This window comes from Lontra canadensis, unplaced genomic scaffold, assembly GCF_010015895.1.
Source record: "Lontra canadensis isolate GAN:19392208 unplaced genomic scaffold, GSC_riverotter_1.0 scaffold41, whole genome shotgun sequence".
In the NCBI taxonomy this organism is placed as follows: domain Eukaryota; kingdom Metazoa; phylum Chordata; class Mammalia; order Carnivora; family Mustelidae; genus Lontra; species Lontra canadensis.
Window position 1 is genome coordinate 13715539 of NW_022631035.1, and position 24460 is coordinate 13739998.

General features: G+C 39.5%; 1 protein-coding gene across 1 annotated transcript in view; it reads left to right on the forward strand.

Moving 5' to 3' along the window:
• Window positions 1-24460, forward strand: part of BPTF (bromodomain PHD finger transcription factor) — a 156291-nt gene that overhangs the window by 118512 nt on the left and 13319 nt on the right. The window contains 10 exon segments of the mRNA XM_032870811.1: window positions 448-599; window positions 1450-1558; window positions 6830-7047; window positions 9608-9830; window positions 10540-11453; window positions 13062-13144; window positions 13445-13670; window positions 18496-18818; window positions 22786-22978; window positions 23841-23925. Of these exon segments, the coding sequence (XP_032726702.1) occupies window positions 448-599; window positions 1450-1558; window positions 6830-7047; window positions 9608-9830; window positions 10540-11453; window positions 13062-13144; window positions 13445-13670; window positions 18496-18818; window positions 22786-22978; window positions 23841-23925 (2526 nt within the window).

Consider the following 24460-nt stretch of genomic DNA (forward strand, 5'->3'; position numbering starts at 1 on the left):
TCCTATAAGTCACTACGTTGCTGGTTATTTTAAATCTAAAGCTTATTAAATGTCTTATACCCCATTAGCCACCAGCACAGCTGCCACATCTGCTACAACCATTGCCAGCACAGGTCAGACGTTCCAAATTACAGGCAATCCAGTCACTATGGCAGGAAAAGTAATTACCAAACTGCCACTTCCTGCAAACAGCAAGATTGTCGCTGTAAATGTGCCAGCAACGCAAGGAGGTAAGGGAAATGTGAAGAGTTTTAATTCACATTTGCCAGATCATACTGTCGCCATTATTTTTCATTTCCTTTTCACTGATTTCAGTCCTCGGATCTCACATTCTATGTAGCCCACTATAAAACCCTGCCACACGTAGTTTCTCCTCAGAAACCCAGCAACACCTGATGCTTTTTATTAAAAGGGCAGTTGTTAATGACTTCTCCATCTTTCTTTAAGGCGTTGTTCAAGTACAGCAGAAAGTTCTGGGTATCATTCCATCAAGTACAGGTACCAGTCAGCAGACCTTTACTTCATTCCAGCCCAGGACAGCAACAGTCACAATTAGGCCCAATACCTCAGGCTCTGGAGGAACCACAAGCCCTTCACAAGTAAGAATTCTTTACAGGCTTATTTTGCTTTGAAGTGTGAAGCACACCGAGTTGAAGTTTTTAGAACAGCCTCGTCCAGGATTAATCCAGCTTCTAATTTTTCTTTGCCTTTTATGTAACCTGTGACAAAGTACTGATTTCTTAAAAAACCTTTTGTATTCTTAAGCATAAATCATATGCAAAATGTTAATTTTTAACATTTAGTTAATAGCATATTTTTATATGTTATGGATCATAAGAAATGCTTTCTAGGATTTTGTAAAGAAAATTCCTTCATATGAAACAATGGACAACATTGGAGCCCCCCAGAAAACTTGCTGTGCAACTAAGAGTAGAATGAAAATAGAATCCATGGCATTATAACTAGTTTGTAATCAGCTGATATGAATACGTATTAGATATGTATAGCCGTTTCTTTGGCTCTAAGTATCATGGAAAAGGTTTGAAGTTTTACAGACCTGAAAATAATATGCTCTGTAGTCTCTCCTCTAAAACTGAAAGAACATTGGACCTCAGGGAAAATAGGACTCAACATTTTTCTGTGAGCAACCATTGTGGTTATAGAACAAAGCTTCACTGGGTCTTGTCCTTCCCTTCTAGCCTGTAAAGAGGTACTTGGTATCAGTGACAAGGAATTTCGTATGATCTCATTAGAATTAAATTTTCTTCCCTCAGAATTCCATCTTTATTCTGATGCTTAATGTAACTTAAAATGTAATGTCCAAGAGCCTTTGTCATTTCTGTAGACCTATTTATCAATAGAGAATGTTTAAAGATCTGTGTTCGAAGTCCGTCATGCTTTTAGTCTTTTAAAAACATTTTAACTCATTGTCCTTTGTGTCATTTATAGGTAATCACAGGGCCTCAGATCCGCCCTGGTATGACGGTAATTAGAACACCGCTCCAACAGTCCACACTAGGAAAGGCAATTATTCGAACACCTGTGATGGTGCAGCCAGGTACTCATCCCTCCAGCATTCTCCTTTTACACCTATACAACCAGTCTAGGAAATCTGTAATACTCTGTACTGGCCACTCTGCATACTGAAAAATACCGATTTGAATGAATACATCAAAGCACACTAAATTTCTAATCCACTGTGGGGTACATCCATATTATTTCATTCCTGGCATTGCCAGTAAGGGAAAAATAGATCCAGCTATGCTTAATAAAAATGTTCTAAAAACCTGTAATAAATGGAAGATAAGTTAATTCAAATCACTGGAGTAAAGAGAATGAGTGAAGACAATACTCTGTGTGGTAAAAGACAGACAAAATCAAGGAAACAGCTAGGAAGGATTTAAACAGAAAGCATAAAAAAAGATTACAAAGGCATAATCAGCCCTTTGTTAATACAAACAGGTTAAACTTCCCATATTTACAAGTTGAATACTGTAAAGAGAAGAAAAAATCCTACTGTATATTAATAAGAAACATATCTAAAGTTGAATTACCACAAAAGGTTAGTAAAAAGATGGGCAAAGGTACATGAAATAAAGACCAAAAATAGCAATTAAGAGGGAGATGGGGTGTGGGTGGGGAGGACAAAAATTATCCTGCTAATATTAAACAGAGCAAAAGTCACTGATTTTTACATTGTCTTAAAGATAAAAAGTTGAAGTGAAGATGCCATTTGGAATCTTTAAGAACCAATTAAGGGGCACGTGACTGGCTCAGTTGGTGGAGCATGTGACTCTTGATCTTGGGCTTATAGGTTCAAGCCCCACATTATGTGTAGAGATTATTTAAAAATAAAATCTTTGGGGCGCGTGGCTGTCTCAGTCATTAAGCCTCTGCCTTCAGCTCAGGTCATGATCCCAGAGTTCTGGGATCAAGCCCCATCTCAGGCTCCCTACTCAGCCAGAAACCTGCTTCTCCCTCTCTCATTCCCCCTGCTTGTGTTTCCTCTCTCGCTGTGTCTCTCTCTGTCAAATAAAATCTTTTTTTTATTAAAAAAAAAAAAAAAAAGCCTTTAAAAAAAAAGATTTCATTAGTGTGTTTAAAGCAAGAACTATATGATATCAGGGAGGGATCAACAGAAGCATGGTAGACCAGAAGCAGATTGTGTCAACTATTAAACCTGCAGGAGTACACGTTGGTTTTAGGTCCATATGGACTCTGTACAAAAACAGTCACATAATGAGTCATAAGAAAAACCTGGTGAATTCCTTCCAAAAAGTAGAATGTGTGTAGGCCACATTCTGTATAGTAAAGCTAGAAGTGAATTAAGTTATTCTACTAATTTTTACTTGCTTGAAAATTTTTAAAAAGTATGTTCTCATAAGTAACTTTTGAGTTAAGGGAACATCAAATGCGTAGGTTCAAGCCGATTATCGAGTAGTACCTAAGTCATTCTGCCAGAGCAGGACTCAGAGGCAGATCTGTTCAATAACTACTTGAGCACCTACTCCATGCAGTTGAAATACACTGGAGGATAAAACAGACCAAAAACCCATATTGTTAAGTCTTAATCAGTAGTTAGAAAAATATACAAAACAAGTCTTAAAGAAAACAGGAAATAAAATAAAAATATAAGTAATAATTAGAAAAGGGCGGGTGCCTGGCCGACTTGGTCAGTAGAGCATGTGACTCTTCATCTGGGAGTTGAGAGTCAAGCCCCATGTTGGGTGTAGAGATGACTTAAAAATAAAATCTTAGGGGCACCTGGGTGGCTCAGTGGGTTGGGCCTCTGCCTTCAGCTCAGGTCGTGATCTCAGGGTCCTGGGATAGAGCCTCGCATCGGGCTCTCTGCTCAGCTAGGAGCCTGCTTCCCTTTCTCTCTCTGCCTGCCTCTCTGCCTACTTGTGAGCTCTCTCTGTCTGTCAAATAAATAAATAAAAATGTTTAGAAACTTTTTAAAAAATGCTTTAAAAAAATAAAATCTTTAAAGAAAAGAGAAAAGGGCAAATGTTAATAAAATAAACCATTCTTTTGCAAGTCTAATCTTGAGAAATGGGAACAAAATGCTAGTTTACAGAATTAGTAATGAGAAAGTGCTATAAAAATAGAATGAACTTCTTTTTAAGACTTTATGTATTAGAGAGAGAACATCAGCAGAGGGAAGGACAGAGAGAGAGGGACAGGCAGGCTCCCAGCTGAGCGGGGAGCCTGATGCAGGGCTAGATCCCAGGACCCCAAGATTATGATCTGAGCCAAAGTCAGATGCTTAACCGACTGAGCTATCCAGGTGCCCCTAGAATGAACTTTTTTTAATCAAAAGAGAATTGTGTGTAGGAGTCCTTGTAGCAAGACCTCAGGGAATTCTCACTCCCCATACTCAGGAACTAAATCTATTTGAATAATGAGGCATATACTATGTATATAGTTTAGTGTGTGTGTGTGTGTGTGTGTGTGTGTGTGTGTGTGTGTGTATATATATATATATATATATATATTTAACCATATACTGTGCTTATAAATTTCAAGTCTCAATGACTCATATCAAGAAATTTGGAAAGTTGCCATAGTATTTCCTACAGAAAATTCCAGACCTCATGATTTTATGGATAAAATTCTTTGAAATGATTAGGAAGCAATTTCTTTCTTATAAGAAAAAGTTCCAGGGCACAGGGCAAAGAAAAGATTAAATCTTTTCCATTCATTTTATAATTTTAGCACCGTTCTAAAATGAAATAAAGCACTGGTTTTTTATTTAAATAAAAGCAATTTTCTAAAGTCTAAATAGGATTACCCTAGAAAAGAAAGGAAGATCCATTATTTCACTTAATGCTGCAGGGGCAGTTGATAGAGTCTAGTATCTATTACTGTTTAAAAATAGCTATCAGGTAACTAAAGGGAACAATAAAAGTGATGTAAAGGAGAAAAAATTGTAGATGACAAATAATAATATACTTACAAATCTGAAAAAATTTGGTGATCGCAAGATATATAGAGCCTTTGTTCGGTATTGCCTTAATGTCGCTCCAGTTATGTGTTTGACTTGGTATGTGAATCCTTAGTTACACATATGAGTGTGTCTCATGTGTCAAAGAAAAGCAAGATGGCCAGTGGGTCTGGTGGGGCCCAGTGAAGATGTGGAAGAATCCTAGGAGTTGTGGCCAGAGAGGTGGAGGATAGGTGGATGTGTGTAATGTGTCTCTGATTATGTGTAGAACAGCTTACCCTGTTCCTACTATCACACTAGCCTTTCCCAAAATGGAATCCACAGACTTCCTGGATATAATAATATTTTTTTTAATTTTTCAATTTACATTTCGGTGATAATCTTAAATTAACATGTACATGTTGGGGGTCATCTGAATGAGCAGTACCAACCCTTTAATCCATCTGTGTTTATGATGGCATCATACCTGTACCAGGGGATCAACTAAAGTGATTTTTCATGCATTGTTCCTTGAACTGCAGTATAATGACATAATGTGGGGTCCAGAAATTCTCAAATTAAAGCACTTGACTTTAGATGGTGTAGTGTGTTTTGGTTCATCGTAAGAATAAATGGGAGAGATTAATTGAGAAAAATTTAGAAGATAAAGTAGTGATGGAAAATGTGCCCTGCTAGTTGTTAGAGCACGTTGCACACCACATAATTAGCACTGTGACACCAGAGGAAACTAGACCAATGAGAGCCAGTAAAGAGGCATTGTCTCTGAGAATCTGCAGTGTCACAAAGGTGTCATTTTGAATTAGGAAGGAAAGACTGGACTTACAGCAAGTGATAATGAAATAATCAGTTTATAGTTTTGTTGGGGCATTAAACCTCTGCCAACACATACCATGACTGAGAACATACTTGGAAAGATACATCTGATTAGAGAATGCAGGAAAACTTTAAAAAATTAAAGCCAGAACAAGAAAAACATACACACATGCATATTGGGGGGAAAAATTTGAGATCTAAAAAGAAATAAAAGGCAGAATGCAAAGTAGGAAGACTACATAGTTGTAATTTATATCTTTAATCTATAAAAAAAAAACACCTGTAAATAAGTAGGAAAGAAGGGAAATGGGGAGAGTGTGGAGAGAGTTTTCATAGATGAAGCATAATGACTTGACACGGATTTAAATGCTGACCCTTTATAGTAATTGAAGAAATTCAGAGACTATGACGCTGTCATACCATTTCTGGTTGCTGGAATATTGTACTTTAGTGATAGTACCTAGGGTTGGCAAGCGTTCAGTGAAATAGAAACTCAGTGATGGTGAGAGTGTGTGTTGGTATAACCTATCTAAAATCCAATTCAGTACTGTTTTCCTGCTAGAAACCCAGTAATGTAGGGGGGGTAGTTTATTTTAAGGAAATAACTAGAAGGGTATAAAAATTTATAAACAGGGATTTCACCATAGCATTATTTTTAAAAAAATTAAAAGGGAGGGTATTCTGAATGTCAGACTTTCAAATGTTACACATGTGCAATGTGATACGTAAGCACCATTTATTAAAAGAAATGTCTGTGTATATTTACAGGAATGTATATTCAGCAATGGAAAAAAAGACAGGAAATGAATGTAAAACCGCAGAAATGTGATGGTAGTCACTAATAACGAATTAGAACATTGTAAATATAAAATTAGCTATCAAGTAATTACTCTTTGCAGTTGTTCCACAAGGGAGAAATTCCACCTACTTTTTCTTCTAGTTTCAGCAAGTTAAATGAGAATTGGAAGTTTTTTGGAAGGCTATAGAGCCATTCTAATTTAAATTCATTCATTCAGTAGATGCTGAACAGTGAGCATTGGAAGTATTCTTTGAGCATTTTGCCCTGATACTGAAGATAAAGTGATCCTTGACCTCATGGTTCTCCCAAACTGGTGAAGAGCTATAAGAAAATCTCCTTTATAAACATAATTGGTTCAGAATAGTCCTGTTCTGTTTGTTATGTTTAAAATTCATATGAAATTCATATGCATTCATTCTATATTAGATTATCTTCTTATTTTAAATATTCCTAAGGAAAGGCAGCCTCTTAAAATGGCTCTTAATGTGTATTTTTGTCTTCAGTCTTCCCTATTTGTCATTTTAGCTTTAGACTTGCAGATAGCAAGAACTGGGGAATACTTGTCAGGGAGCCAAGCGAAAACAGGTTCACTGACAGCCAGGTGGGACTCCGGGTATGGGTTTATGTCTGAGTGCATCCTTGGGCTGACAGCGGTACACAGGTCTTTCTGAAAATTGAAAAGTACGCACTCATCTGACATGTTGAACAACATTTCAACTCAGAATGCTGCCTCAGGGCATCTGAGCATTCAGAGCATTTTGCTGTGCCCGTAGGTGCCCCTCAGCAGGTGGTGACTCAGATCATTCGAGGGCAGCCTGTCTCCACCGCCATCTCTGCCCCGAGTGCAGTTTCCTCGACGCCAGCGCAGAAGGGATTAACCTCCGGAACACCCAGCACAAACCTGCAGTCTTCGGCCTCACAGTCCCCTCGCCCCCAGCAGGGACAGGTGAAGCTTACCATGGCTCAGCTCACTCAGTTAACACAGGGCCACGTAAGTAATGCAGCTTCATTTTAATTTTCTTTTTCTTTAAGTTTTTAATTCCACTTAGTTAACATTCATTTTAATTTTAGAGGTGATCATTTATTTATTCTTGCAGTAAGTTTAAAAACATGTACTTGGGGCGTTTGTGTGACTCAGTTGGTTAAACATCCACCTCTTGGTTTTGGCTCAGGTCATGATCTCAGAGACGGTGAGATTGATCCTTGGGGCAGGCTCCACACTCAGTGGGGAATCTGCTTGAGATTCTCTCTCTCCTCCTTCTTTCCCTCCCCCTGCTTCCTCTCTCTCTCTCTCCCTCTCTCTCTCTCTCTCTCTCTCTCTCTCTCAAATATATGTAAAACAAAAGCAGCCATGTACTTATTCCCAGAAGTTTGCAATGCACTTTTTAAAGAAATGGCTGCTTCCTAGAGTCGAACAAAAATACTTCTCAAAGGAGAGATACAATAAATTTCAGTTATCTAGAGTCCTTAGACTATAAACTAAAACAGCCAGATGGATAATCTTTTTAACTACCAAAACATTACTAGTTGACCAGTTTCCATGGGAAAAATAAAATTTGACTACATAAGTTGCTATCTTGTAAGATTGTTACCGTTATCGATTCTTCTAGTAGTAATCAGTTGAATGCAGTTCCTGTAAAAATCCCAGGAGATTTTTTTTTTTTTTTTGTGGAACTTGACAGGCTGATGTTTAAAAATTTATGTGAGAGTGCAAAGGAGAAGGAATAGCTTATAACACTTTTGAAGAACAGGAGTCTTTGCCCTATGTGATAACCTGATACCAAAACTTCTTATGATCCCTCCTCGTTAATTGAGAAAGGTACAGACAACAAAGACACACCAGTAGCCCAACAGAGAATACAGAAAGTGACCCATATATATGTGGACACTTTTTCTATGATAGAGGTGTCATTGCAGGTCACTGAGAAAAGGATAGACTGTTCAGTAAATGGTGTTGGGACAGTTAAGTTTATATGGGAAACTGTGAAACTAGGCCACTACCTCACGCATAAACTTAATTCCAGGAGGATAAAAGCCCTACCTGTGAAAGGTAAAGCTATAATACTTTCAGAAGATATGATAGAAGAAAACCTTCATAACCTAAGGTAGGAAAAGAAAGGCTTTCTTACTTTAAAAAAAAAAAAAAAACCACTAATCGTAAAGGAAAAGATTTATAAATTGATCTACATCTAGAATAAGAACTTCAGGGCACCTGGGTGGCTCAGTGGGTTAAAGCCTCTGCCTTTGGCTCAGGTCATGATCTCAGGGTCTTGGGATCGAGCCCCACATCAGTCTCTCTGCTCAGCAGGGAGCCTGCTTCCCCCCTCTCTCTGCCTGCGTCTCTGCCTACTTGTGATATCTCTCTGTCAAATAAATAAATAAATCTTTGAAAAAAAAAATAAGAACTTCAGTTCAGCAAACATTATAAAAGTGAAAAGAATGAGAAAATACAAATACTGTCAAATAAAGACATGAAGAATTACTAAAAATCAAGGAGGCAAAAAGAAAGTTCAGTTTAAAAAAAAGACAGACTTGAAGACGAAAGTGGAAATCTAAATGTTCAAAATGAAAAAAAGTACTGAACTCTTTTAGTAATGAGGGAAGTGCATATTAAAACTATGTACATAAGAGCTTGGTATAAATTAAAATGTCAGGATCAAGAATTGGCAAAGACGTGAGACAAAATGAACTTTCATGCACAACTGCTGGTAGTATAAACTGGTTTAGTCATTTGGAAAACTCCTAGCATTATCTGCTATAGCAGAGTTGAGGATATGTGCACACACATGTCCGGGAGGTAGTACATACAGAGTTTTTACTTCCTGGTCCCCATTTTGACAACAGTGTAGACATTAGCAACCTCCTGACTTGGCGTTAGCATTCCCTGTCTATACCCCAAGTGCACACAGACACACGCCATGGGGCATCTGAAACATGCTGAAAAACTGAAACCAGGACACCTGGGCGCCTCATTTTATCTTACCTTTAACTTGGTCTCTAACTTTGGGCAAGTGACTTGAGCTTTATAACCTTGAATTTCTAATTAATGATAAGATCATAGTAATATTTTCTCTCCCTACTCCACAAAGTCCAAGTCGATCGTGAATATCAAACAAGACAGTATCCTATAAAGATGCTTTGAAAATTATAAAATAATATATAATATATCATATGGTAACATGATATAAATAATCAGAATTTTGTGGAGGCGTTAGCCATTTACCTCAGTGCCCTTATTTTATAGATTGGGGAAATTCAGGTCTGGAAGAGTAATGTTACTTGTGGACAGATACCTGGCGGTCCCATTTGGAGAGGTTGGACTGGAACTCTGGGTTGTTAGTTCATGTTTTTTCCACTATACAACATCAGTCTTGCCACATAAATATTCTTATTTTAGCTTAGATGAATTCCTTCTGATGCTTTTCAGTACACATCCACATACATGTTTTCATTATGTTACCACCGTAACATTATTTTACCACCGTAAAAGTGGTATACTTACAGATTGATGCCATGAACACTGCTTATATGTTGTCTGTTTTTCTCCACAGGGTGGCAATCAAGGTTTGACAGTAGTAATTCAAGGACAAGGTCAAACGACTGGACAATTGCAGTTGATACCTCAGGGGGTGACTATACTTCCGGGTCCAGGACAACAGCTGATGCAAGCTGCCATGCCAAATGGTACCGTTCAGCGGTTCCTCTTTACACCTTTGGCAACAACAGCTGCAGCAGCCAGCACCACCACCACCACCGTCTCCACTACAGCAGCAGGTAGAACGTGGGGTTACCAGCAATGCTGCATGTTCTTACTCCAGTGGCTGGGCTAATAGAGGGATGGGAGGCCCACTGCTTGTCTTTGGGGGGATATGCCTCAAGCCAGTGAGCTTATGAGATGACTGGTCATCCTCACAGAGTCTCTTATTCCTCCCTCTCCCCTCCATCCCCCCCTAAAAAATACAGAAAATTGGGGTGCGGAGCAAAAAAATAGCGGCTGTCGTGGTCACTGTGCCCACACTTGCTGCTTGCCCAGCCTTGCAGGCACCGATTGAATCTTGCATATAATCTCAGGGAGGCTGGGTCTGTCTGTCCAGCTCATAGCCTACATCTGAGAGCTGCAGCTCCAGAACCACTTCGTTAGCCTCCTCCTGCAAGCCGCCCTCACTGTGCCATAGGAGAAAAAGGAGGGTTTAGCATTAGCCTGTGCCAGAAGTCCTGGCTGATTTCCAGAGATGGCGCCTTGCTTTAAAACCCAGCGCTCTGGAGAGTTAGCAGCATGTGCACAGGGCAGCCTTGAAGCAGGACCTGGCTCCCCAGTTAGAAGAATCCTAGCTCAGGTGTGTTTGTGGAACGCATTTCTAAGGCATCAGTCTTCTATACTGAAATTCAGAATTCTCACCTTTAGAAAATCCCCTTCAAATTCTTCTTTACCAAGGTCCCATGTTCTAGAGTAATAGAAATATTTGGTCTTTCTTTTTCACAGGTACAAGTGAACAAAAACAGAGTAAATTATCACCCCCAACACAGGTGCAACAAGCCAAAACCCTGCCGCCAGCTCAGTCATCAAGTGTGAGTCCTCCAGAAGCCCAGCCACAGACTGCTCAGCCTTCAGCTCAGCCCCAGCCCCAAACCCAGCCCCCGTCCCCAGCTCAGCCTGAAGTTCAGACTCAGCCTGAAGTTCAGACCCAAACAACTGTTGCATCCCATGTCCCTTCTGAAGCACAACCCACCCAAGCACAGTCATCCAAACCCCAGGTCGCAGTACAGTGTCAGCCTCAAAGTCATGTCCAAGGACAGTCTCCTGCTCGCGTCCAAAGTCCACCACAGACTCGAATACGTCCATCGACTCCATCCCAAGTGTCTCCTGGACAGCAATCCCAGGTTCAGACTACAACCTCACAACCGATTCCAATTCAGCCACATACATCTCTTCCGATACCTTCCCAGGGCCAGCCACAATCACAACCCCAGGTACAGTCTCCAACTCAAACTCTTTCATCAGGACAGACGTTAAGTCAAGTTACTGTTTCATCCCCACCCCGTCCTCAGCTCCAGATACAGCAGCCACAGCCCCAAGTCATTGCTGTGCCTCAGCTGCAACAAGTCCAGGTTCTCTCTCAGATCCAGTCGCAGGTTGTGGCTCAGATACAGGCTCAGCAAGGTGGTGTGCCCCAGCAAATCAAACTCCAGTTACCTATTCAAATTCAGCAAAGCAGTCCTGTGCATACTCACCAGATTCAGAATGTGGTTACAGTGCAGGCAGCCAGTGTGCAAGAGCAGTTGCAAAGGGTTCAGCAACTCAGGGATCAGCAGCAAAAGAAGAAGCAGCAACAGATAGAAATTAAGCGGGAACACACCCTCCAAGCTTCTAATCAAAGTGAAATCATTCAGAAACAGGTAAAGTTGTTAAGTAAAAGCAGCATGTTCAGTAGCTTGAATGGTTGTGCTGTGCAGTAGACCTAGTGTTGGCTGTGTTAGGTTTCCGACATGATGAGACAAAAGGCATTGACGGTTCCCCTTAGAAGCAGCACTGGATTGCCGAGGAATAACGAAAGACTACCGTGGCTTGGAACTCTTGATTGGATGTAAACAGTCAGTGCTTCTTAGAAGAACTACCTGTACTCCAGGAGAACTAAGATGGGAGAAATGGAGTTAGGAGGTTCAGTACCCTTGAATACAAAACTTGAAGGTCTGCCCGAGCTCAAAGCCACTTTAGGTGCCATAGCCCTTTGTTTGAAGTTATTTGCAATTGTCGCTCCTTAGTTTGCATGTAGGCCAAGCAAATTATAGACAGTGGGAACTCATTTGCATTTCTAACCACACCCTTGTAAAAAGGTTGACGTTCTTCTGTTCGGTAGCTTAAATAAAAAGTGGCATCCTCCAGTAGCGTCTTAGCTAAGTAGTAAGGCCATTTAGAAGAGTTAGAATTATTCTACTTAAAGTGAAGTCACACGTATAAGATCCTGTAGCATCACTGGAGAAAACCGTATTTGCATCGACAGCCTTATGTGAGGAGTTTGAGTGTGGATTTCAAGTGTCCCCAAGTCAGTGAGACCTGAGTTCAGTTCCGGGGTCTTCCAGTCACAGTCTGTGAAACTCACCTCTCCCCTCTGAGCTCTATATCCTCATTAATACTCCCTCTCTTTCCAGCCATACAGGATTATTGTAATGATTGAATGAGGTCATGTATGTAGAAGCATTTTTTATTCTTTATTGGGATATGTTCAACGTGTAGCATTGTATAAATTTAAGGCATACAATACGTTGATTTGATAGACTAATACTTGGAACATGATCGCCATTGTGGCGATAGTCAGCACCTCCGTCACGTCATAGGAGCATCATTTCATTTTGGGGGGGAATAGTTCAGACCTGGTCTCTTAGCACGTTTGGTGATTCTAATACAATGTGGTTAGAAGCACTTTTTAAACAGCAAAGGGATTTTAAACGTGTATGGTAATATTCTTATAATTTGATGTCATGGATATGTTCAGATGCATCATTACCCAGCTTCTACTATTGTGTAGTCTGTAGATTGAGAATTATCACAATGTCTGTCTTTATCCTAATCTCTGTGCAAAGTGGGATGGGGAAAGAGGGGGAAATAATCTGAAATTGATTCCAGGGAAGAGAACGTAATGTTAAAAAAAAATGGCTGTTGGAGAATCATAGCTGGGTAAAAATTACAGCTTATAGTACTTAATCTCAAACAAGTGAATTAGGTTTTTCATGTCTCAGAATCTCTTCTATAAAATGATCCCCTTCATTGTTGTTAGGAGGACTAATTGAGGTAATATCCAGTGCTTACTTAGCACAGCGCCCAGTACACGGTAAGCACCAAGGCCATATTGTTATAGCTCTAATCTTATTTGTATTAGGATATAAAATTCTTACAGTTTCTTTGGGAAACATACACGTGCTCAGATTTCTGCTGTTGTTTTCTGTATACCAACTTGCAGTCATTATATAAAATAATGCACTTTGGGATTTTGTTCTGTCCTGAAGGTGGTGATGAAGCATAATGCTGTAATAGAACATTTAAAGCAGAAAAAGACCATGACTCCAGCCGAAAGAGAAGAGAATCAAAGGTAGGGAGAAATGTTAAAACCCAGGAACACAGGGACTCGTTGAATACCAGCCTTTCCTCTTTAGCGTGCACATGCACAGGAAGTCTGAGTTTACGGTTGTTGTTTTTTTTAATCTTGGCTGAAGTTCGTTAAATGAGAACACTTGGCACTACTAGCTGCTCATAACTGGTTTGAATCACTCCTGAAACTTTCCAGTCATAGAATGTTTGTGTATCAACCATAGAGATACAGAAAAATGATTTCTTAAGCCATTTCAGAATGAAATGCCCAGCATCACATGGATTATATATTTCTCTCTAGAATGATTGTGTGTAACCAGGTGATGAAGTATATTTTGGATAAGATAGATAAAGAAGAAAAACAGGCAGCAAAAAAACGGAAGCGTGAAGAGAGCGTGGAACAGAAACGTAGCAAGCAGAATGCCACCAAGCTCTCTGCACTGCTCTTCAAACACAAGGAACAGCTCAAAGCTGAAATACTGAAAAAGCGAGCGCTCCTGGACAAAGACCTACAGATTGAAGTGCAGGTAAGAAGGTATTTCCTTTCCTTCTGTGTCCAACATTTAGCATTTAACTTCATTCTTTTCTTTTTTCCCCCTGCAACTTTGGTTAAGCTTTAAATGTCAGCTTGTGTCTAAAACTTACATTTTTGTACAGAGACTAAAAACAGTGGGACATGTGTCTTTTGAAACAGGACAGGGGTTTTATATCTGAAGGTATAACGTAATCTCGAATGTAGCCACTCTAAGAGGTCAGTCTGTCAATTTAAAGAAAAACGTTTTGAGAACCCTCTTGGGGATAGATAGCTTTTATGCTCTATGACATAGTCTCGCCAGTAGTTGTCAGGAGGCATGTTTCATGAGAAAGGTAGACCAAGAACTGCAAACCAGTGTTGGAAGAATGGAAAATAAAGAGTTGCCCATTAAATAAGACACTTCCTCCTTAACATGTAACTGATCATGTAGGCATTGCTAATCCTCTGCTCCCTTAGGGGTTTTATTGAAAAATGAAAGAAAACATCTATTCACATATATTTGAACAGCTTCATAAAGAGAAGTAGGCTATTTAAAGCATTCCTAGAAGTACCTTGTGTATTTTAAGAAGATGAGAAATATTTTTTAAAAACTGATCAGCCCACCAACCAACATTACACAACTCTGAGACATGAGGTATCTTCCCACAAAAGTCAGAAACCAGAGGACATTGTCAAAAACCAACATCATTATTTATCATCTCCAAAAATTTCTAGTGCATTAAGTCAAGAAGAGAAAAAGGAGGTAAAATTTTTACTGTATATGCTAGGATTATTATATCAAAACCCCAAAAGAAAAATTTTATTAGAGATTTCAGTGAGGTGGTCACACACTAGACATGTTGAGACTACAGGCACTGTGAAAAGTGAGTGTCAAACGAAAGAGCCAATTCATAGTAGCAAATATTACCCCCCACCTTAACTTAAGATCTGCTTCAGATAAAAAATTCTAATGTTCACAAGGAGACCACAGAAATAATAGAAGAAAACAAGATTGTAATTTTTGTGATCTCAGGGTGGGGAAAACCACTTTTGCGCATTGCAGATTTCAGATGCCACAAAGAAAGATTTGATGACAGAAAAAAAAGCTTTATATAGGAAGAAAGAAAATACCATAAACAATATTGAAAAACAGGTAACAAACAGGAAAAAAGTTTTCGTGACATTGATGACAATTAGTATTACTAAAATTTAAAAGAGTAAGGTCTTACTGACCTTACCGACTTAAGGTCAGTAAGAAAATGATGAATATCACTTAACTAGATAAGGAGAATCCTATCACAATATATACATATATCATTACTATAATGTATACTTTAAATAGCTTGCAATTAAAGAGAAAAGAACACTCTAGTACAAGAATGTGTAAGACATACAAATAAGCAGTTTTCAAATTTAAAAATGCCAAATACCAGTAAACATATAAAAAGATAGTCAACCTAGGGATGCATGGGTGGCTCAGTTGGTTAAGTGCCTGATTCAGCTCAGGTGATCCTAGGCTCGAGCCCCACGTTGGATTCCCTGCTCAGCGGGAGGCCTACTTCTCCCTCTCCTTCTGCTTGTGCACTCTTTCTGTCAAATAAATAAAATCTAGGGGGGGGAAGATTTTTTTTAAAAAAGAATAATCAATCTAAATACTAAGAGGTGAAATGAAAAGACTTTCTAGAGAAAATATCATGTATTTCTGGAAAACATTACATCAGTGTGTAGCAAAAGACTCTAAAATGTGGATATTCTGATACTCCATAATTTCAGTTCCAGAAACTCATCTAAGAAACAGGCAAGATACATGAGCAGGGACATAATGAATGCCAATCATCATAACAGAAATTTGGAATCAGTCTGAAATCCACAGAGAAGAGATTAGTAATCAGTATTTCTCAACAGAAGTACTTCAGGCCTTTTCCACAGGCCAGATTTTTACATATTTTACAAAGTATAAAATTGGGTACTAAATGCTTGTATCGTCACCAAGAAATGACCTTGTCTCCTCCACCTACATTCTCACATACTTGAGGCACCAGCACCACCCTCAGCTGGAAACCACTGGATTAAATACATTTGGGAGTGTCCACACAGTGGACTCCCATTTTAACAAAAGGGTGTGTGTAGGATTGGTCCTTTTTGTTTTTAATTCTTTGGGGAAATTCTCAGTAATAAATGCCTAAATGAAAAATTCAGGTTGCAGAATCATATATAATGTGACTTATCCATTCAGTTCACTCAGCAGCTATTTATTTAACATAAAGTGTGTGTCATACGCTGTTCCCACTCCATGTTCTGCTAATAGTCTGTATTCTTTACATATAAGTGAATAAATTGGACATGTACATTCAGATGTCTTTCAAAGTAATTAGCTTGGCAAACAAGTAAAAATAATGTGTAAGTCAGTGTGCCCCCCCCTCCAGAGATGACCATTTTTAGATAATTCTTAGAATATATCTTGTATGTATTATTTTTAATAGATACATTCTTGTATAAACGTAATTTATACAGAAATAGAATCACACTGGAGACAACATATACTGAACATTTTTCTGCATTCATTATATGCCATTTAAAAATATTTCTTGTTTTTTTTTTTTAAGATTTTATTTATTTATTTGATAGAAATCACAAGTAGGCAGAGAGGCAGGCACAGAGAGAGGGGGAGGCAGGCTCCCTGCCGAGCAGAGAGCCCAATGCGGGGTTCGATCCCAGAATCCTGGGATCATGACCTGAGCCGAAGGCAGAGGCTTTAACTCACTGAGCCACCCAGGCGCCCCGATAAAATAATTTATTAAGTTAAAATAATTTCTTATTAAATTAAACCTTCATTTAGCTCTTTGAACGTCTCAAACATAATTATTACAAAGTTTTTGTCAAATTGTTCTATAAAATTGCATTTGGAATGAATTCAGATTCAGTTATTCTTCTCTTTTTTTGAGAGAGTGGGAGCGGGTTAGTGGGGTGCAGAGGGAGAGAGAGAATCTTAAGCAGGTTTCATCCCAGCACAGAGCCCGATGTGGGGCTCCATCTCACAGCTCCAGATCATGACCTGAGCCAAAGTCAAGGGTCAGACACTCAGCCGACTGAGTCACCCAGGTGCACAGCATCTGCACTGAAGGGAGAGTTTTCTTTTTGTTTCCTCTCTGGAGGCCCAGCAGACCAGCCAACCCTTCCATCAAGCCGGGAGCCTGTTCTTGAGGCCCACTCCCACGAAGCATGCGAGTCCCCTTCTCTCTGCAGAAGCGGGTTGTTGGGCTTCCACCTCCTGGTTCTGAATCTGGAATCCCGCAGGTCTGCAGTTTCAGCCCCGTGCAGTTTTGTGTTTCCATTTCATAGAGACGTTTATATCTTATTCAAGCATGGGTCTGTCTTTTCAGTCTTCTCCGTTTTATATTTTCCTGTCATCGGTATGTTCTTGGAGCATGGGATCAAAGTGTGTAAGCACTGTAACTTTTTTTTCTTTAAGTGACTTCTGTGCCCAGCATGGGGCTCAAACTCACAGCTGTGAGGTCAAGAGTTGCATGCTCTACCAGCTGAGCCCACCCCACTAAACCATCTTGATCTTTCTAAAATCTATTTGATTATGTTATAAACACATCATATTAACTGGGAAAATGGCACCCACAATTTACTTTCTTCCCTCAGAAGAAGTTTAGGCTTTATTTTTAAAGAGAGAAGGGTTGGGGCACCTGGGTGGCTCAGATGGTTAAGCGTCTGCCTTCGGCTCAGGTCATAATCCAGGGTCCTGGGCTCTCTGCTCAGTGAGGAGCCTGCTTCTGTCTCTCTCGGCCTGCGTCTCTGCCTTCATGTGATCTCTGTCTGTCAAGTAAATAAATAAAATCTTTAAAAAAAAATAAAGAGCGAGCGGTTGCTGAATAGTCATACAACTTTACCTTCTCACAAGACTATCTAGATGTTAGATAGAAAAAAAATGCATTAAACCAAGACCATTCAGATTTATTTGTTAGAATTTTGTGATGTTTACGGGGTTGCCTGGCTGGCTGAGTCACTGGAGTATGCGACTGTTGATCTCTTGATCTCGGGGTGAAGTTCAGGCCCCACATTGGATGTAGAGATTACTTAAATTTTTGTATGTGTGATGTTTAAAAGCTTGGTCATAGCAGTGACTTACTCACACCAAGTTTATACTTGGATGCCAATGACAATAGCTTTTTTTTCTCTAGGGAAATAAGCATTTCAAAGAGTAAGTTGTAGCACTAGGTAACAGGTGTGTCTATAAAGTATTTCACATGAAGAGAAGTAAGGATGTTAATTTATGTCAAAATGTGTATTGCTAAAATAGCTTTCCCTGCATTCTTCAGTTCTAGACATAGGAGCATAATAAACAAGGCAAGTCTGTCTCTCATTCAGTTTTTGGGCTGGTCAAAGACCACATCTTGAGTGTCATGTTCAGTTCTTGGTGGGTCTCGCTCCAAGGACGAGACAGAGAGCAGCCGGAAGGAAGCAGCCAGTGGGTGAGGACACTTGAAACCCATTCTGAGCAACAACTGAAATAATCAAGACACAACACGAGCAAGCCAAGAGGGCCATTGTTGTCAGAAACTTGGTCATCTTTCTGTCAGATCTTCTTTGAAGATAGCAGCTTTCCAGTTGTTGCGTAATCTTCCCTTTGTATTTCTCGTGGATTTGATTGGGTTCGGAGTATGGTTAGGACACTCCGGTTACTCACGTCCCTCACACTAGGCTGAACTGTGGAGCTGCTCCGACAAGGGAGGTAAGGCAAGAAGGAAGGTCATAGAAAATCCTCTGACCACGTCGTGCATTTACATTAAGTCCAATGACAGTCTTGTATTGTCTTTACTTGACAACAGGAAGAACTCAAGAGAGACTTGAAAATTAAGAAAGAGAAAGACATGGTGCAGGCCACAGCAGTGGCGGCCACGTCGCCTGCAGCGCCGCCTGCGCCTCCAGCCCCTCCGCCTTCACCCCCGCCTCCGCCTCCCCCGCAGCACACAGGCCCCCTGGCCACGGCCACGGCCACACTGCCTGCGGCTTCCCAGAAGAGGAAGCGAGAAGAAGAAAGAGACTCAAGCTCCAAGTCCAAGAAGAAGAAAATGATCTCTACTACCTCAAAGGAAACTAAGAAGGACACAAAGCTTTACTGTATCTGTAAAACGCCTTATGATGAATCTAAGTGAGTAGATCTTTTCGGGCTCTAGTTTATTTTCTTAAAAGTTTAGCTGTTAAATTTCCAGTTGCGAAGAAAATGAATGTACTGGTAGCAATGTCAATGAAAGTAGTTGAAAGTAAGGATAATGATGTTTCGTCTGTGGTCTTGTAGCCGATGTTCTTAAACTTGACACTAGAGAAGTAAAAATTTTTGTATTTTACGTGTTCATGATTCATGTTTGTTCTTCATCGTATTCTTTTCTGTCAAAAACAAGCTTTCTGTTGCTCTTTTGCTTTCTCCTCTTCTCTCTGGATTAACTCCAAATCAATTAGTAATGTTGTCTGGAGAAGGAGGTCTATTATTACTGCTGCCCAAAGCTGAGAGCAGCCTTTCTAGAACCTGTTCACAACCTTATGATTACATCAAATCTTAGCCACTATCTGGTATGAATGGTGCACAAGGTTTCAAGTTTGAGTGGTTTTGGTTTTTTATTGTTTAATTTTAAACAATTCTATGTTTTTAGTATTGTAATACTGACGATATTATTTTTGTCAAAGTTCCCACTTTCTTTTTGGGGACAAAAGCTGGAGTGTTCTTTTCACTCAGTCTTCAAGAATGACACTCAAAAATGTGATAATAAAGCATGGCAGCTGGAAGCTGTTTTTGGCTGTTGTGACTTGTATTTGGTGATACATACAAGATTTTAAAAACACTAATCCATTAATGCAGTTTCATTTTTTTGTTATCATTATCATTCAACGAAGTATTTAGCTTTCATTTTGAGTATTTAAATGTAGGCCAGCTTTTTAAAGTCAAGGTTAACTCGTGTTTTTTGCAGTACCAAGAAGCTTGTGCTAAAAATATATGATTATTTAGAGTTAGCCATGCTTAATATCTACCTTCAGTGAATGCCTAATCAATTTATAAAATAAAATAGTGATCTTTTCAATCACGTTTTTTAAGTTGCAACTTGGAAGCTGCTTTGGCGGTGCTATTTAAAATTATAACCAGGTGCTAGATCAACACTTTCTTTGCTAGCTTTAGCTGTGTGTTGAATTAAGCACCTCAGTTTTGGCGTCTTCCCTTTTCATTGTCTTTATTGGAAATGACAGATAATGTGGAAAGTGGGGCCCTGCTAACTGATTTTGCCCTTAGTCTAAAACAAGCGTGCCTCCCTTTAAGCACAAGAATATTCAGCGATTTATAGAACAAAACAGAACGTGATTTACTTTCTTTACAAAAATATCCGCTTATGGACTTCATTTAAATAATTAGACTTCTTTGGCTTATTTAAAATATTCAGATCACAGGGATTCATCTCACACACGTTTTTGTCATACTTACGTTGCCTAAAATGAGGCACGCATGAACATGTCCTCATTCTACTGCGATCGCCTCATCGTCTCGTGGGTATTTCCTATTTTTCAGTTTGTTGTTATTAAAATTTCAGTAGGCCAAGTTCATCCACTCCCTGTTGTAGTCGGGATGAGTTAGTGTTTTTTAGGAGTATTTTGTAATCTCTTATACCAAACTAGGCTGGTTTGGGAATCTAGTGAGAGTGACTAACACTTGAAATTCAAGGCGTGAGCTCACTTGCAGAATACATTGGCTGCCATTCAGTGAAGGCCACATCCAGAAACACCCTGAAGGACCGGTCCCTAGTGAAAATCATGCAGGAGTCTTACTTCTCAAAATAAAAAAATTAGTGGGACTAGGATGAACCTCACAGTCCTGTATTATTACTCCTTTATATTCAGATGGCAGGTTAGTTGGAGGACCAGTTCCATTTCTCCAGGCGAATTTACCAAGAAAGACTTGGGTAGAACCACATCAGCAAGCCAGTCAGATCCCTTAGGGTCCACACTAATTCCTGCTGTGATTTTTACATGGCGTTCCTACATCGCGCTGCCAGCACTTTTAGATACACTCTGTGTTTGTCGTACAGATGCTTTTCATTCATTCTGTCATTTGGGATCTTAAATTACAAAAGCCTTGAGGGTTAACCGCATGTGATTACCCTCAGTTACGTACCCGTGTAGTGCCCCAGCTCGCCAATTACTTGCTGTCTTGGCTACGTGTTCTCATACCACACTCCACACTGTGTCTCCCCCGTTTTGAGTTGAAGCAGTTCTTTACCAGGTAATTAATCACTCTCCACATTGTCACACACATTACATTGAAAAACTGGCCCATGTTGTATGTAATCTGTTATAATTAAATTCCCATGTTAATTTAGAAAACAGTAGAAATTGAATTACCACATATACTTTTCTTGGATTTCTTCTTCATATCACATTTTGACCATTTATCTTCTACACCTGCCTCACCTGCATGTTCCTTGTAGCGTAACTTCTTGGTGTTTGCGCTTTGCTTTGTTTCCAAATTTAAACTGTGAGATACATTTTCAAACCTATCTAAGAAATAGCCCTGAATTTGAAATGGCTTCTGTGGCATAGGTTTGACAGATGTAAGTCTTTGATTCTTTGGCTTTGGTTTTTGTGCCTGTTACAGTTTTATACACATTCATTAAGAGGGAGACATTACCATCAGTGTGTTGTTTATTTTTTCAAATATGATTTTAAAGACCCATATTTCACTAAACAGTGTATTTGTTGAAACTGATGTGAGTGATTTTATGTTTCTACACTTGATACAGTGTCAGATGCTGTAGTGTGCCAGGGGTAGAATGGTCGGATGCAGGATGTTAAGCTGATTCATTGCAGAAAGTAATCCTATAAGAAAGTGAATCGGGACAGGGAAGACAGATTTAAGTATCATGCAGCTCAAAATGACAATTACATTGTCATTTTCATTGTGAATACTTTTAGGTTCTATATTGGCTGTGATCTTTGTACTAACTGGTATCATGGAGAATGTGTTGGCATCACAGAAAAGGAGGCTAAGAAAATGGATGTGTACATCTGTAATGATTGTAAACGGGCACAAGAGGGCAGCAGTGAGGAATTGTACTGTATCTGCAGAACACCTTATGATGAGTCACAGTGAGTTCTGATAAGAGCATCATATTTAATAATTTAGGAAGCCAAATTGCTCTGACTGGTTACTTATTTATTTTAAAATAAAAAGCAAGATCTTTTTCTGCATATATTATACACTTACATTACAAATTCCTTTCCAATTTTTTTTCTCTTTTTTTCCCTCTTTACCTCCCCTTCAGAATTTATGTTGCTTCATAGTGAATGTTTGAGATGCATTGGGGGAAAATATGGTTTAACGGTCGACTTGATTCTTCAATATGTAACATAGAAATTAATGAGATTAAAATAGCCTGACTTGTTTGGACTTTATCAGTGTTTGAAATGGCGCTTTATTGTAGGTTAGGGGAAAAAAAAACCACTAATTTGGGTATAATTTCTGAGACTCTGTTATTAGCTTATAGGATTTTGAACTCCCGGTTGGGTGGCCAGTACCAGCTTCCCATTTGATACAGTACTAGTTGAAAGATTTTTGGTTTATTTTGTTTTGAGCTTTTAAAGTCAATTAAATATTTTGCATTTTTCTTCGTATTAATTCTCCACTATTACACAGTGTTCTTTTTTCCTTTCTTTCTTTCTTTTTTTTTTTCTTTTTTGGTAAAGATTTTATTTATTTGACAGAGAGAGACAGCGAGAGGGGGGAGTGGGAGAGGGAGAAGCATGCTTTCCGCCGAGCAGGGAGCCTGATGCGGGCCTGATTCCAGGACCCTGGGATCAAGACCTGAGCCAAAGGCAGACACTTAACAGCTGAGCCACCCAGGCGCCGCTACACAGTGTTCTTAATAAACTTTTATTGCTTGTTCTTAATATCAGAAACACTAAATTAACACAGTTGAATGCCAAGCTGCAAAAGTATTAAAACAGTTGTAATACTAAATCTATTTTATACGCAGAGTTAGAATCTTTTCAGGTGCATGTTTTAGTGTTCTTTAAAATAAATTGTGTAATGTGATCCCATCTGTTTTGAACTCACATTTCCATTTCGGATCTTGCAGATTTTATATTGGCTGTGATCGGTGTCAGAATTGGTACCATGGGCGCTGCGTTGGCATCTTACAGAGTGAGGCAGAGCTCATTGACGAGTATGTCTGTCCACAGTGCCAGTCAACAGAGGATGCCATGACAGTGCTCACGCCGCTGACAGAGAAAGATTATGAGGGTTTAAAAAGGGTGCTTCGTTCTTTACAGGTGAGAAACTGCTCTGTACGCAGCGTTTGAAGAGGAAGTCAACCAGCGTGACTTTGGAGATGTTTCTAGGGTTCGAACCTTCCAGTCACAGAGTCTGTGGTTATTTCCTGACTCCTGGCTAGCCTAGTGAAGTACTCCAGACTTCAATCCTTCACATGCCGATACCATGAGGTTAACCATATCCACACAGGAACACAGTTGTTTATCTAACACTCAGTTTTAAAATGACTCACTTTTTTAACCTAGATTTAATTTTTAAAGACAAGTTTACCTCACCACTGTAGATTGAAAAACAATTTGATTAAATTCTAGAGAGGGGGCACCCGAAGATCAAGATCTAAAGCTCTTGATCTTCGGGTCGTGAGTCTGAGCCTGCCTTGGGTGTAGAGATTACTCAAAAATAAAATCTTTAAAGGAAAATCTAGATTTTAAAAAAACGGAAAAGAGAATAGTGGTCTCAGTATGTGGATGAAGTTATTTAATAGCGTGTCTCTGTCACCTCATTAGCAGTGGGAACCATTCCACAGTTGGAACCTGTTCCCTCCAGCTGTACAGGTAACAGGTTATCACGTAGGGATGAGAGTACAGGCTTCTGACATCTATGCTAGTGCTCCACCCGCCCCAGCTGAGGTCTTCAGCCCACCCTTCGAGAACCCTTAGTACAAGGTATGCTCACCAGAGATGATTGATGACTAGAGTGAAACTCTAGTATAAAATAATTATAAGATAATTTCATCTCTCAGGTTTAAAACTGACTTCTGGAGTTTAGGGGTTGATTGATAAAATAACTCAATTGGGAAACTTAAATGAAATGAATTATTTCCACCTGACAATAATGTTGTTTTCTGCCCCCCGCTTATAGGCCCATAAGATGGCCTGGCCTTTCCTTGAACCAGTGGATCCTAATGATGCACCAGATTATTACGGTGTTATCAAGGAACCTATGGGTAGGTACTGGAGTTGAATATGGAGTGTTTTCAGATGTCTCAGCAGTTACTTATCATCCATGAAACTGGTATATTTTGAGGATATGCTGAGCAAGGCCGGTGGAAGAATAAATTGGCTTGGTAACTTGTAGGATAAGTGGGGAGTGTGTACGAAAGTTTAAATCTGCATTCCTTTGGACCCAGCAATTTCATTTCTTAGGATTTACATGTGCACAAGTATGTTGCTCATCTCAGACTGTAAGTCCGAAAAAACGAGAAATGAAATCAGGGGCCATCAGTAAATCTGTAGAGGAACAGCTGAATCAGATGATATGTGAGCAGAGTACTATGCAGCTGGATAAAAGATGAATGAATGAAAGTGCACGGATCAGGGTCTGTCTGAGCCTCTCATCACTCCCTCTCATCTTTTCCGGAAGGAAAGCACGTCTGGTGGGCCTGAGTAGAGAGCCAAGAGACTATACCCTTATTTCCCACGCCAAAAAAAAAATGGTAATAAGTAACAGCCACAAGTGATCGTATTGTGATGAACAGTTTC